The 14,684-nt window shown below is 46.4% G+C and overlaps 1 protein-coding gene across 2 annotated transcripts; it reads left to right on the top strand.

The window, feature by feature from the left end:
• The first annotated feature begins 1,188 nt into the window (after positions 1–1,188).
• Positions 1,189–13,142, top strand: LOC116517450 (cytochrome P450 2W1). 2 transcript variants are annotated; one of them, XM_032230383.1, is made up of 10 exons: positions 1,189–1,494; positions 1,655–1,888; positions 5,194–5,356; positions 6,172–6,321; positions 6,424–6,581; positions 8,682–8,858; positions 9,724–9,865; positions 10,617–10,801; positions 11,041–11,182; positions 12,592–13,142. In XM_032230383.1, exons 2-10 carry the CDS (start codon positions 1,694–1,696, stop codon positions 12,777–12,779), a joined length of 1,500 nt encoding a protein of 499 aa, XP_032086274.1. In that variant the 5' UTR covers positions 1,189–1,494; positions 1,655–1,693; the 3' UTR covers positions 12,780–13,142. The 2 variants fall into 2 exon arrangements, with proteins under 2 accessions (XP_032086274.1, XP_032086273.1); XM_032230382.1 differs by having other exon boundaries at positions 1,189–1,888.
• Positions 13,143–14,684: the final 1,542 nt, after the last annotated feature.

Below are 14,684 nucleotides of genomic sequence, written 5' to 3'. Positions count from 1 at the left end.
CAATCCGGGTCCTCATTTTACCCACCTCGGAAGGATGGAAGGCTGAGTCAACCTTGAGCCGGTGAGATTAGAACCGCTGAACTGCAGATAGCAGTCAGCTGAAGTGGCCTGCAGTGCTGCATTTAACCACTGCGCCACCTCGACTCTTGGGAGGATCTTGGGAAAATAGGGAACCACATTATAAAACCTTTTGTCGACCCGATCATAAATGATCTAGGACAGTGATGGTGGACCTTTTTGTGCCCAAACCAGAATGCAAGTGCGCTGGAAATCCGAAGAGCAGCTGGTTGAAGTGTGCAAGCATGTTTTTGGGGCCCATTTTCATCCTGTTTTTCAGGCCCTTTTGGGGGTTTGTTTTCAGGCCGTTTTCTGGCATTTTGGCGCCCAGAAAAACCAGCTGGCAAGGGCGCATGTGCACAATGGAACCCAGAAGAGCAGCTGGCGACGGCGCACCTGACCACAGAGAGGACTCTGCGTCCCACCTCTGGCATGCGTGCCATAGGCTCTCCATCATGGATCTAGAACAAACGGTCAGAAGACCAACGGTTGACCAGCATGAGAGGAGGAAGGGGTTGAAGAGCGGACAAGGGTAACAAAAGAAGTGACCGTTGCTTGGACCTCAAAGGTTGAAGAGTCCGCGGAAACGGTTGTGCTTTGATTTGGGAGACCAGGAAGGGGGGGGAGAGAGAGAGAGAGAGAGAGAGAGAGAGATAGTTCTGGTCTATGAAAAACATCTCCCACGTGGGGAAAATCTCAGGGAGGCTGACTTCATTGATATGTAGGATTAAGATCCCTTCCCATCTCACAAGGGCTTCAAGCAATGGAGGAGGTCTTGACTTCCCTTGTGGCCAAAGATAAATATGCTGAGAGATTCTGGATCCTCTGTGCAAAGCAAAAGTCTTTGCCAGGGCTGCAAATCATGGCTTGGAAAAGTTAATGGACAGAAGTTAGGCTTTCTGCAATGAAAATTGTTCCAAAAAAGGGGGGGGAGAGAGGAAGCCATGGGGCTACAGCAAGGAGGCCTGCCTCCTCGGATGGAGACCAATGTAAGATCCACCAACTTCCTCTAGATTCCACCAATTATTCCTTCTCTGAGTTACAAAAGACCAGCATTTCAAGGGATTCTGTATTCTTGCCAACATGCACTGAACATTAACACATTTCTTCTAATCTGCTGATTTGAGGTCTAACACTCTCCTATTTCTCTTAGCCAAGTGTCCACTTGTTGACAGATGGCCTCTGATCAATTTCAGATGAAATGAATTCTCTGGATTCTTCCTTGAATGCAAATCGAAGATGGAATGTGCCTTCAATCAGTACATTTTTTGACTCAACTTCTTCATGGTGAAAAAGCTCATGTTGGGGGGAGAAAAATTGGATTGAATCCTGACCAGATTTTGCCTTTGGGCTGTCCAGAATTTGACCGAGTCTTGAGAATGGTGGATGCCTTCCTGAGTAAAACCACAAGATTTCCCTGTTGAAGCGACCAAGGAGGTGTTGACATTTTGAGTGACACAGCCAAGCGTGGGGGGGGGGGGGAGGGCTTGTGAAGAAAGTTGGAACGCTGGTCTGGGCCATTTCACAAACCCTGTGAAAAATTGCCAAATTGGTTTCTTACCAAATAAAAATGCTTTTTCTAAACTTGCTCCATTAGCGCCTCTCCCCATTCTTCATCTCCAAAGCTACGGTCAACATGGCTCCTTGGATAGCCTTCCTCCTCAACCCAACCATCATCATCTCCTTGATTTTACTGCTGCTATTAGCAAGTCTGTCTCTGAGCAAGCTCGGCTGGTCATCTCGGCGTATGCCCCCGGGACCTACCCCACTCCCTTTCATTGGCAATCTGCACTTGCTCAATATTACAAGACAAGATGTCTCATTTATGGAGGTAAGGAGCAAAGGGGGGGATTGGTAAGACCTTCTGTTATCAGCAGGAATGACCTGGATGGTTATCTAAGACTTTGCAGGTTGAGAAGTAAAGTTATGGAGGTGTAACGGTATAGACAGACCTTGGTTTGATTTAAATCATGGTTGGTTTACTTTGGTTTAAGTCCTATCTAAACCTTTGGTTTACATCATATTTTGGATTGATTTGAATCATATTTAAAAGCTCAGGTAAATAATATTTGGTCATAAGTAGCTAAGTATAAATAAATAAAGAATTGTACATAAAAATGGATAATGAACAAGGAGATTATGAATGCAAGATAGAAATATATAGTAAGGAAAATACTAACTGCAAAGAAACCGATTTGGAACTGCGGTATGATATATGATGGAACTTATTGTTCCTATGTTGTTTTTAAGTTATGTGTTTGTTTCTGTTGATGTACTTATGTGTATAAAATAAAATTTAAATTAAATGCTGCTTTAAATGTAAAAAATAAAATAAAATAAAATAAAAGCTGAGTTTCTGCTCCAAATATTCATATCAGCCTGGGGATAAATTAAATCTGTATGGATACAGTTGTCCTACAGCTGCTGTGCTATAGGCACATCATGCTTGCTCATTAATCAGTTCTATTGATTACAATTGAAAATATTACTGCCAGAGTATCAACTGGTGGGGTTGTCTATAACTTTTCCTGATTGCCTTCCCATCTGAAATTTTATGAAGAGATCAAATAATAGTCTCCATTTCTTCTGATGATTCTTTGCAGCACATGAGGGCAAAACTCTTGTAGGTTTTAAAGGTTGTGTTGGAGGGGGCATTTTGGCAGATAAGGATGGTCCCACAGCGTCATATCTCCCAAAATGCCCTTGCTTGTAGATGATGAAAAAGTTCCCAGCAGAGAAGGCACGTTGTGGTGAGCCCTCCTATCCCAAGTTTAAAAAAGAGGCAGGTACAAGCTATAACTGCTTTTCAATCAATCAATCAATCAATTAGTTTATTATGACAGCCATAGATCAGAGACCAGAACAAATAAAAACACTCAATAAATTTACAATTAAAAGTTCTAGTATAAAATGATAAATAACAACTAAATACTACGATAAAATCCGGTCTGTCAATTATACACATTCTAACTAATTATACGCCCCTCAGAGAGGGTTCGCAATTTGGGAGTCCTCCTGGATCCCCAGCTGACTTTAGAACACCATTTGTCGGCTGTGACCAGGGGGACCTTTGCCCAGGTCCGCCTGGTGCACCAATTGCGACCCTACCTGGATCGGGAAGCCCTTCAGACAGTCACTCACGCCCTTGTGACCTCAAGACTGGATTATTGTAATGCGCTCTACATGGGGCTGCCCTTGAAGAGTGTTCGAAGACTCCAATTAGTCCAGAATGCAGCCGCGCGAGCGATTGTGGGTGCACCAAGGTACACCCACGTTACACCTATCCTCCGCGAGCTGCACTGGCTACCTATTAGTCTCCGAATCCGCTTCAAGGTGCTGGTCGCTACCTATAAAGCCCTACATGGCATCGGACCTGGGTACCTGAGAGACCGCCTCCTGCCGATTACCTCCCATAGACCGATTAGATCTCACAGGTTAGGTCTCCTCCGGATTCCATCTGCCAGCCAATGCCGGCTGGCGACTCCCCGGGGGAGGGCCTTCTCTGTTGCAGCTCCGGCCCTCTGGAACGAGCTCCCTGTGGAGATCCGGACCCTTACTACCCTCCCGGCCTTCCGCAAAGCCACCAAGTCCTGGCTGTTCCAGCAGGCTGGGGGGAGCTGAGAAGCATCTACCTCCACGGAAATTGTGAATGTTGGTTTTGTTTTTAATATGTTGTCTTTGTCTCGTTTCCCCACTTTCCCTTGTCTTTTGTGAGCCACCCGGAGTCCTCCGGGAGTGGGCGGCATACAAGACAAATAAATAAATAAATAAATAACTAGACAAAAATTGCAACCCATAAACTGTAGTCACTAAAAGGGAAAGGAACAAGCAGTGCAAAGGGTTTGCCACATTTGTTATATAACGTAACTGCTTTGAAATTGGCTTTGCATGTCAAGGAGTGTTAATCCCCACCTTACCCACATTATGTCGCTTGCATTTACGATGGTCGTATGCCAAATCAATGCGCACAGCAGGGCTAACTGGGCTTCCACGCATCCGTAGATATAACACAAGCAGAGAATTGGAAGTTTCAGCTCTCCCTTAAAAGAAGAGAGAGAGAGAGAGTGATGGGAAGATGTTTCCCCATCTGAAACGTTAGATAATGTTGGCCAGGAGAGGGCAAAGTCTGATGTGATATCACACAGCTTTCTGTTCGTGGGTCCACCCAACTTTCCATAAAAGCTGCCAGGAAGATCTTAAGAGGACCTGGTAACCCCACAGAACCTTGATTGTTCCTTCTCAATGCAAGGAACTCCCAGGAGGACATTTACCACGTCATTCTTCTAACCAGAGAAGTTCAGGAGGTGGCTCCTTCAGAGAGAGACCTTTTGGACCCTGGTGGTGGGTTCTTCACTCAAGGAACTCAGTTGGATCCTTCCTCGCCTTGGTTTAGACCAAGGGTTGACAACTTTAAAACACTCAAAAGAGCCACAAAGGTTCCAACTGGAAGCCTCCCTTCAATTCTGAAGCCAACAGGAAGTCTGGTTCTGCCACCATAGAGTCTCCTCCTAGCGCGGCAGTGGTGGGTTCCGGATTCCGGTGCAACCGGTACGGTGCAACAGGGCCCAGCATCCACCGCATGAACAGCACAGCGCACACATGCGTCCTTACCTCTTGCGACGCCTCCGTGAGCCTCCGTGCGTTCCGTGCGCTGAAGAGCTCAAATACAGGTAAGAAGCTCAGGCGGGTGGGCGGGCCCTCCAGAGCACCATACTAGAACGTTACTCGGTGCTCCGGGCAGGCACCGGACACCCGTACCGGGGCGTACCGCCTGCAATCCACCACTGTAGGGCAGTGTCCTTTTCCCTCTGCCTGTCGTAAGCGAAAGCCCTATTGATTGTGTAGCCGACTGGCGACAAGGAGCCACAGCAGAGGCATGAAACAGCCACATGCGGCTCCGGAGCCGCAGGTTGCCGACTTCTGGTTTAGAACGCAAGGGCTGCTTTCTTTGACGGTAGACCCTGTAGGAGAAGAGCCAAACATCTGAAGTAGTTTGGCAACTCTTTTTGAACTAAACAAATTTATCAGTCTTTGAAACTTTCATAGCATTTGTTAGGCTATTAGATTCCTCACAGGCTTCTCAGTGCTCAGCAACAGTGGCTGATGGGTTCTGAACGTCTTCTCTTCCACCTCCAGCTTTCCAAAACCTACGGTCCTGTCTTCACGTTCCATTTGGGCCTACAGAAGATTGTGGTGCTGGTTGGCTACGAGGCGGTGAAAGAGGCTCTCCTGAGCAAGGGGAACGAGTTTATCGACAGGCCCCCGATCCCCATTTTCTTGGACATCCAGCGGGAGTATGGTAAGCGTACTTAAGACTCAATTAGACAGCTGGTCTTTAGAGCCCGACCTTCCCAAGGTGCAGCTGAAGAGGAAAGTAAGGGGAGGTGGCAGAATCAGAGTGTTCTTCCTTCACGTGATTTTTTTAAAAATGTATATTTTTTTAAAAAAAATCCCTGGACATCAGAGAGAACTGCGTCAGAATCCATGCTTGAGGAGCAGCCAGGGGTGAAATCCAGCAGGTTCTGACAGGTTCTGGAGAACCCGTAGTGGAAATTTTAAGTAGTTTTTGGAGAACTGGTAAATGCCACCTCTGGCTGGCCCCAGAGTGGGGAGGGAATGGGGATTTTGCAGTGTCCTTCCCCTGCCACGCCCACCAAGCCACGCCCACAGAACCAGTAGTAAAAGAAATTCAAATTTCACCAATGACCCCAACTTTCATGCAACAAAACACCCTTTAGTTCTTGAAGATGCACGCAAACACAGACACAAATTCGCAGCTTACAGACATACGTGGTCTTCGCATCAAGGCAGGGGAGATAGAAGAAGCTGGTCAGCCAAGATGGCTCTTGAACAGGAGCAGTTGGGCTGGAGATCACCCTGCGTTGATCGTCTTTTGGTTGCCATTTCCCTCGGGGCAACCATTCTTGGTCCCATCGATTGTTGAAAGGTTTCTGCTGTTAGAGAGGCTCTGATTTCTGGTCAGCTCCCTTCCCATTCCTTCTCTGCTCCATGGAGAGAAATAAGGCTGGCCAATTATTAGGAGACCTTGGAGGGGCTTCTATGAGATGCGGCCCTCCTTTGACGGGATAGGAATGAAGGGAATGTGTTCCTCAGGTTTGTTCTTCTCCATCGGAGAACTCTGGAAGAACACGCGTCGGTTTACCTTGACCACTTTTCGAGATCTCGGGATGGGCACCTCACTGATCGAAGGAAAGATCCTTGAAGAGCTCCAATTCCTGGTTGAGAGGGTCAACTCCTTTAAAGGTGAGACACTTCCTCCCTTCTTCATCCCGGGTTCTTCTCTTTACCCTTCGTCTGCTCTTTGGATCATCTCCTGTTCTTCTCCTTCTTTTTTTCTTTTTTAAGGCGAGCCTTTTGCATTGAAGACCTTCGCTGAAGCTCCCACCAACATCACCTTCACCATCCTCTTTGGGGACAGGTTTGACTACGACGACCCAACTTTCACCACCCTCTTAAGACTCATCCATGAAGTGATGAGCCTCCTGGGCGCTCCAGCCTTACATGTACGACGAGCTTCCTTGTTTCTCCTAGCACAGGGCTAAAAGCGTCCAGAGAAGGCCCAAAGGGGCTTTTGACAAGAGGCCACTGGACTTTCTCCTTTTTTTTATTTCTTTGAAGACGTTTCGCTTCTCATCCAAGAAGCTTCTTCAGCTTTGGCTGGATGGTGGGGAATGGGGTTTGCAGAGAGGAGGAGGAGGAGGAGGAGGAGGAGGAGGAGGAGGAGGAGGAGGAGGAGGAGAAGGAAGACTATGGGGTCCCTGGTGCTCTCTGAGCTTGGTTGTTTTCTTACAGACATTTCATCACCAAACTAGGGAACATCATCAGTGCTAGAAGGGAGTGGGGCAATGGTGGGTTGCAGACGGTACGCACCAGTACGGGCATACCGGAGCCTGCCTGGAGCACCGTATACCGTTCCGGTACGGTGCTCCTGAGAGCGCACCCTCTCGCCCGAGCTCCTCACCCTGTTTTAAAGCTTTTGGCGCTTCTGCACATGTGTATGGTGTGTTCGGCACTTCTGCGCATGCACACGGTGCATACAGCACCTGCGCAACACTCCACTGAGCAGCTGGAGCATCGTGGAGGCCTGCGGAAGCGTCGTTTGCAGCTACAACGCATGCGCGTGCTGGACGCACGTCCATGTGGGCAACCCCGGGCCTGTACCGGTTGGAAAAGGATCCGGAAGCCACCCCTGGAGTGGGGCTTGCACTGATGATGTGACTTAGTTTGTGTAATGAACCCTCTGCAAGAAAACCACCAAGCTCAGAGAGCACCCAGGATATGCTTTGCAGCGATCTGCTTCTTGCTTTGGAAAGAGACACTTGTGGATAGAGAGATGCGCAGAGGAGCAACCCAAATCAGCGGCTTGGAAAAGCTCCCTAGGAAGGAGAAAATTCCAGGGCTTTGGAGATTCAGGAAAGAGGGACGGCCCTTCAGGGCCTCTAGATGTCTTGGCCTCGAGTCTCACATCCCCATCCCGAAGACGGAAAGAGAATGTCAGGAGACAAAAGGTCATTTCAACTGGAGGTTGCCAAATGCAATTCTGGACTTGGAAGGATGCGTCCCGGTTATAATTTTCCTCCTTCATTCCCTCGATGGAATCCAGCATCTGCTCTGCAGAAGAAAAAGACCAGCCATTCCAAGCTGTCTCATTTGCCTCCTGGTTTACTTCGGCCCCATTAATTTTCAACCACACTAATAAGTTCTGGAATTTCCAGAATAATTCTTTCTTTAATTGCAAAAGATCAGGCGTGAATCTGTTGCGCTTCCATGATTGGCTCCAACTCCTTTATGCGCTCTACTGGATTTCTAAAAGAGCCATTATAAAATTTTGGTGGGTTTTTAAATTGCTTCCTTTTCAAAAGAAATTTCATTGTTGTTTTTCCCCTCCATAAAATGTTTTTTTTTTCCTTTTTCAAATGTACACTTATGGATTCTGTCTAGAAAAAGCTGGTAACTCCCCCTAAAAGCAAAATTTTATTTGCTATTAAAAAAAAAAGATAAGGAGAATAGCTGCTCTTCGGTCCTTCAAAATGTTGAATTAAAATTTGAGCCTTTCCATAGGAGAGGATTTCCATAGTTAAAGCTCTGAAGCCCCCCAATTTCTGTGCAAACCTGAAAATGAAGACTCTAAAAACATTGACTAAAAGAAATTTAGGTAAAGGCAAAAGTTCCCCTTGCACATATGTACTAGTCGTTCCCAAATCTAGGGGGCGCTGCTCATCTCCGTTTCAAAGCCAGAGCTGTCCGAAGACGTCTCCGTGGTCATGTGGCCGACATGACTCAACGCCGAAGGCGCACGGAACGCTGTTCCCTTTCCACCAAAGGTGACCCCTATTTTTCTACTTGCATTTTTTACCTGCTTTCGAACGGCTAGTTTGGCAGAAGCTGGGACAAGTCACGGGAGCTCACTCCGTTACGCGGGCTAGGGATTCGAACCGCCAAACTGACAACCTTTCTGATCGACACTGATCAGTGTCTTCGCCACTGAGCCACCATGTCCAAATGTAGGCATCCCTTAAATGAAAAGGCACCAGAATGATATTGTCACTGTAGCATCCTTCTTATATGTTGGGTTTTGTGCTGATTTATTGGCTCTTTTCCAGCTGTATAACGTCTATCCGTTCCTGGGATTCCTCCTCAAACCCCATAAGGAGATCCTGAAGAGGATCCGGGAAGCCTGCGAGATCATCGAGAAGTACATGCGAGCCAGCAAGGAGAAGCTTAGCCGGAACCAGCTGCAAAGCTACATCGACTCCATGCTCTTCAAGCAGCTACAAGAGGTTGGAGTCCCCCAGAAAGCTTAACCACACCCTCAAATAATTTTCCAATCTGGATTCCTGAGACATATTGAATTAGAATTCTTCTTTCTCTTTTTCTCTCTCTCCCCCTCTCTTTCTTTCTCTTTCTTTCTCTCTCTTTTTATCTCTTTTTCTTTCTTTCTCTCTCTTTCTCTTTATTTCTCTCTCTCTTTCTTTTTATCTTTCTTTTTCTTTCTTTCTCTTTCTCCCCTCTCTCTTTCTCTTTATTTCTCTCTCACCCTCTCTTTCTTTCTTTCTTTGTCTTTCTTTCTCTCTCTCTCTTTATCTCTCTTTCTTTTTATCTCTGTTTCTCTTTCTTTTTCTTTCTTTCTTTTTTCTCTCTCTTTCTCCCCTCTTTCTCTCTTTATTTCTCTCTCTCTCTTTCTCTTCATCTCTTTCTTTCTCTTTCTCTTTCTTTCTCTGTTTCTCTTTCTTTCTCTCTGTTTCTCTTTTCTCTCTCTCTCTGTTTCTTTCTTTCTCTCTCTCTTTCTTTCTGTCTTTCTCTTTCTTTCTCTCTCTTTTTATCTATTTTTCTTTCTTTCTCTCTCTTTCTCTCCTCTCTCTTTCTCTTTATTTCTCTCTCTCTTTCTTTTTATCTCTCTCTGTTTCTTTCTTTTTCTTTCTTTCTCTCTCTCTCTTTATTTCTCTCTCTTTCTCTTTATTTATCTCTTTCTCTCTCTTTCTCTCTCTTTCTTTCTTTCTTTCTCTTTCTGTTTCTCTTTATTCTTTCTTTCTCTTTCTTTCTTTCTCTCTCTCTCTCTCTCTCTCTTACTCCCACACCCCAATCTGCCTCCCCGGTCCACATTCTTTTCTTTGATCAAACCAATCTTTGCCTCTTATGTTTAAGGGAGAGAATGGCAAGAAGAACACGTTCCACAACTCCCATGTCCTGGCCTCAGTTCTGGACCTTGTCATGGCTGGGACGGAGACCACGGCCACCACTCTGCAGTGGGCTGCTCTGATGATGATGAAATACCCTGAGATTCAGAGTAAGCTAGAATTCTCTTTGGCTAAGACACCTGGTTTGGGCTGAACCCGGGGGGTGGGGGAGGAGGGTGATCCCCACAAGTCGTAGTTCACCTAGGAGCAGTGGTGAAATTCATTTTTTTTACTACCGGTTCCGTGGGCGTGGCTTGGTGGGCATGGCAAGGGAAGTATACTGCAAAATCCCCATTCCCTCCTGATCAGCTGGGACTCGGGAGGCAGAGAATAGATGGGGGCGCGGCCAGCCAGAGGTGGCATTTGCTGGTTCTCTGAACTACTCAAAATTTCCGCTACTGGTTCTCCTGAACCTGCTGGATTTCACCCCTGCCCAGGAGAGGCTGTTGAGCCAGGTTTATCCCTCCCACTGTCTTCTTCCTTCGAGCCACGAGGCTTCCCCACCCCACCCCGTCTGTCAGTGGCACCCAGGAGAAAATTGCAAATCCAATTAGCCAGGAAGATCGCCAACCGACTCAAGGGCCATAGAGACCTTGACCTGGAACAGGAGAAGCAGAGATAGCAGTCGAGGTCCTCTGGAGTTTAGACAGTGGCTGTTATGGGCTTCTGGTGGTTTGGCTGTTGTCCTTGAACGCTTTGGAGCTCATCCCAGCTTGCTTAAGAGGGTTGAGGAGCAGCTGATCACCTCAAGCGTTCTGCAGTTGAAGAACAAGTCAAGGAACTCAGCTGCCTCCCCAGGGCTGATGAAGGAAATGGCCTTTAGCTTCCTGGCCCTGATATTCGGAACTGCTCCTCCTGCAGGGAAGGTCAAACAGGAAATCCAGCAAGTCCTTGGATCAGGACGCTTGCCAGTCTACGAAGACAGGAATAAGATGCCCTTCACCAATGCCATGATTCATGAGGTTCAGCGGTTTTCTTCTATCGTGCAACATTTCCCACGCTGCACCGCTGTGGACACCCACTTCCGAGGTTACTTTATTCCAAAGGTAGGACCTAGCGGGGTGCTCAGAGTCCCAAGAGGCAGGAGGGAGGCTGGGGCCAAGGAAGCTTTGCGGAGAATGGGGATGTCCATGAAGGTCCACGCTCTGTTGACTTGAACCATCTTGGTTCAGGATTCCTGCCACGAGATCTACCTTGATCTACCTTTTCCTTCTACCCCCCGAAAATGTGGAAAGCTGGAACACTTTCCTTCCTGAACTAATTTCTCAATTTGCTTCTGCTCCAGGGGACGCCCGTATTTCCTTCTCTGACATCCTCGCTTTATGACGAAACCCAGTGGGAGACCCCCAACAGGTTTAACCCCAACCATTTTCTGGATGCTGAAGGGAACTTTGTGAAGAAAGATGCCTTCTTGCCTTTCTCAATAGGTGGGTGAAGAAGACTTTTCTCTCGATAGAAGCAGAACAGAACAGTTTAACAGAGTTGGAAGGGACCTTGGAGGTCATCTAGCCCAGTCTCTTGCCTAAGCAGAGACCGTACACTATTTCTGATAGGTGGCAGTCCAGTCTCTTCTTGAAATCCTCCAGCGTTGAAGCTCCCACAACTTCTCTTCCATGGGTTGAGCGTTCTCACTGTCGGAAAATTTCTCCTTATTTCTCTGTGTGAGGAGGGTCTGGGAGTCTAGGAAAGAGAGGAGGTTGGCTGGGAAGTCAAGTCTACAGCAGGGATGTCCAACCAACCTCGGCATCTTGAAGACTTGTGGATTTCAACTCCCAGAATTCTCCAGCCCCGAATTCTGAGAGTTGAAGTCCACAAATCTTCAAGTTGTGAAAGTTAGACAGTCTAGTCTACAGCTTGTCATTTTGTGGAGGAACCAAGAGATGGTTTCTGAGATGAAACCTGTCTCTAGAAGATGAAGAGGCCCGTTAATCATCAGGGGAGATAGTTTGAAGGCCACAAATTGCTCTGGTTGGAGCACCAGGATGCTGGGCAGCACCATGGACATCCAACTGCTCCACCAGGATCTGGAACCAAAGTGGTTGTCCAAAGCTTTACCCTTCTTCGGACCTTTGATCTTCTGGTATGTAGTTGGGGGGGCAATGAGTAAGAAGATGGAGGCTTTTTCCTGTTTTCTGTGAACCTCAAGAGCTTTCTAGGCTATGAAGGAGTCTCATCCTGGACCTCTGTTTCTCCAGAACTTTGGGACAACCTTCAGGTGAGTCAAGGCCTTAGGACTTCAAGTCCAGGATTACCATCCCTGTGTGCTCCAGGACATTTTAAGGAGATGTGCCATGAAGACAGTATTACAAACTTCTCTGTCTTTTGTTTATGGAGATTCTCCATCCTCCAGGTCACAGTTGTCCCAAAGGAACGGTTTTCAGGAGGCAGCTAGACATTTGCATCCTTGGAGAGGGTCGTTGAGGCCACTTGGAGGTTTCTCTGTGTCCTCAGCGTCACCTGAGTGGTGCAAATGGTCCCTGTAGTCTGCAATTTTTCCCTCTGGGAATCCATTCCTCCTCCCACACCGTTCAAAGGGTCTTCATCCCAAATTGTACAGCTAAGTGTCTGTAGAGATTCTCAACCATCCAGGTCATGGTTGTCCCAAAGGGGCTTTTTTCAGGAGGCAACTAGACTTTCTTGTTTTTCTTTGAAGACGTTTCACTGCTCATGCAAGAAGCTTCTTCAGCTCTGACTGGATGGTGGGGAAGGGAAGGATTTATACTCCTTGCAGACAAGAGCTGGTCGTTTGCATTCTTTGAGAGGGTCCTTGAGGCCGCTTGGTGGTTTCTCTGTGTCCTTTTCTGTTTTAAAAACGGGCTTGGGGTCCTTGTTGCAGGTCGCAGGAATTGCCTTGGAGAAAACCTGGCCAGGATGGAACTCTTCATCTTTGTGGTCGGGCTGTTGCAAAGGTTCACGTTTCAAGCCCTGCCTGGAATGAGGGCAGAAGACCTGGAGCTCACAACAGTGCCTGCCTTCACCCGGAGGCCCCTTCCCTACTCCACCTGTGCTGTGCCCACCAACTAATTCTGGGTTTCTCAACCGCAAGCCCTTTTAAGATGTGTGGGCTTCACCTCCCAGAATCCCCCAGCTGCTCTCTTGCCTCTTGATTTAATCCAAGACTATTCTACTCTTTACCAACTACGTTAGTAACCTTGTACCAGCGTTTCTTAAGCTTGGCTACTTTAAGAGGTGCAGGCTTCAACTCCCAGAATTCCCCAGTCAGCCAACATTGCAAGTTGGGGGGGTCTTCCAAAACACGGCTGGCTGGGGAATTCTGGGAGTTGAAGTCTGCACTTTCTAAAGTGTCCGAGGTTAAGAAACACGGATCAAACACGGATTTAGAAGCTCTTCTGTGCAGAGAAAGAGAAGGAGAGAGGGTAGGAAGGAGAAGAAAGAGGGTAGGAGTAGGGGAAAGGGAAGGGAAGGAAGAAGGTGATGGAGAGGAGGAAGGAAGGAAGTAGAGAAGGAAGGGAGGGAGAAAAGAAAAGAAAAAGAAAACAAGGTGGTGTCATAGCAGGTGCGAAGGATGGTAAACAAAGCATTCCAAACTATACCTTATAACCTTTCAAATGGAATAATAATAATATAAGAATGGCAAAGAAAAAGAATAACTATGTGAATGTATACCTATAATTGGATGTAAGAGAATAAATGACAGTAAAAATATAAAGCACAATATAGGTAAATAATATTTGGTCATAAGTAGCTAAGTATAAATAAATAAAGAAATGTACATAAAAATGGATAACGAATAAGGAGATTATGAATGAAAGATAGAAATGTACAGAAGGGAAAACACTAACTGCAAAGAAACCGATTCAGAACTGCGGTATGATATACGATGGAACTTATTTTCCTACGTTGTTTTTAAGTCATGTGTTTGTTTCTGTTGATGTGCTTATGTGTTTAAAATAAAAATGTATATAAAAAAAAAAGAAGCTCTTCTGTGCAAGCGTGGTAGAGCATCTAAGGCCATTGTTCCGTTACGCTTTGCAAAATACTTGGGACTGCACTTTATATCCAAACTGAAATTAAATTTAGAGAGGATGCTAAATTAATGTTACTGCCATTAAAGTGTTTTGCAAATGTCTAGAGCTGTTTGTGTCTAGTCACGATTACCATCCATTTCTTGACAAATAGAAATGATTATTTACGTATTTGGGGGAATTAAATCTGCGCTACGGGTTCTGGAAAGGGTTTTCCTGTTTTACAAATAAGAACAGCCCATTAAAAACACATGAAAATAGTATGTATGATCGAAACAGTGGAAGACCCAAAACCTTGTACATGAGAAGCATTAACTAAACCCACATTTTAGTTGCTAAAGTCCTGGACTACACTTCCCATCATCTTTAGCGACAGATGATGGGAGACACAGCAGAACATAAGATAAGACATCAGTACATCATGTTTCTTTTGTGGCTTCCGTTCTTCTCCCTTTTCTCACCTACTCTACACCCCTTTAAACTTTGGGCCTCTCTGGAAAACTTTTGATATGTTCTAATATTTAGATGTATTTTTTTCCCTGTTGATGGGATGCTATCAGTTCCTCTCTTTCAACCTGCTGCCACCTAGTGGTGACAGGGAGGGCTATGACTGTCCCTTGCTCAGTTCTTAATTTCTGCTGCCCCCTTCTGGTCTAATCAGGGAACTTGTGTTTTCCCAACCAGGAGGGAGTTTAGGAAAAGACAAGAGAAGGATGCAGAATTGGGGTCTGAATACGTGGCTGGCTTGAAGACGGCTCAAAAGCAGCGTCTCCACAGATAGCTCCTGAACCACAGACCCTGGGTGCTTGGGACACGCAATTTGAGTCACTGGGAGTTGCTTAAGACCGCCATTCATGGTTGTGCCGTCCTGGGATGAGGCTCAAGCTATGGTTGATCTTGAAGTGGGTCAGCACCCAATTCTAAACTGAACTTGTGAGGAGGG

Source organism: Thamnophis elegans, chromosome 14, assembly GCF_009769535.1.
Source record: "Thamnophis elegans isolate rThaEle1 chromosome 14, rThaEle1.pri, whole genome shotgun sequence".
Taxonomy (NCBI): Eukaryota; Metazoa; Chordata; class Lepidosauria; order Squamata; family Colubridae; genus Thamnophis; species Thamnophis elegans.
The sequence above is the reverse complement of the archived record's forward strand: the minus strand, read 5'-3'. Positions and strand labels throughout refer to the sequence as shown.

What these genes read in the sequence shown, in the direction of transcription:
- LOC116517450 (XM_032230383.1), top strand. Translation starts at nt 1,694, where the DNA reads ATGGCTCCTTGGATAGCCTTCCTCCTCAACCCAACCATCATCATCTCC. An exon ending in AAGATGTCTCATTTATGGAG is followed by an intron (nt 1,889 to 5,193) that starts GTAAGGAGCAAA and finishes TTCCACCTCCAG; the next exon opens with CTTTCCAAAACCTACGGTCC. An exon ending in GAGGTTACTTTATTCCAAAG is followed by an intron (nt 10,802 to 11,040) that starts GTAGGACCTAGC and finishes CTTCTGCTCCAG; the next exon opens with GGGACGCCCGTATTTCCTTC.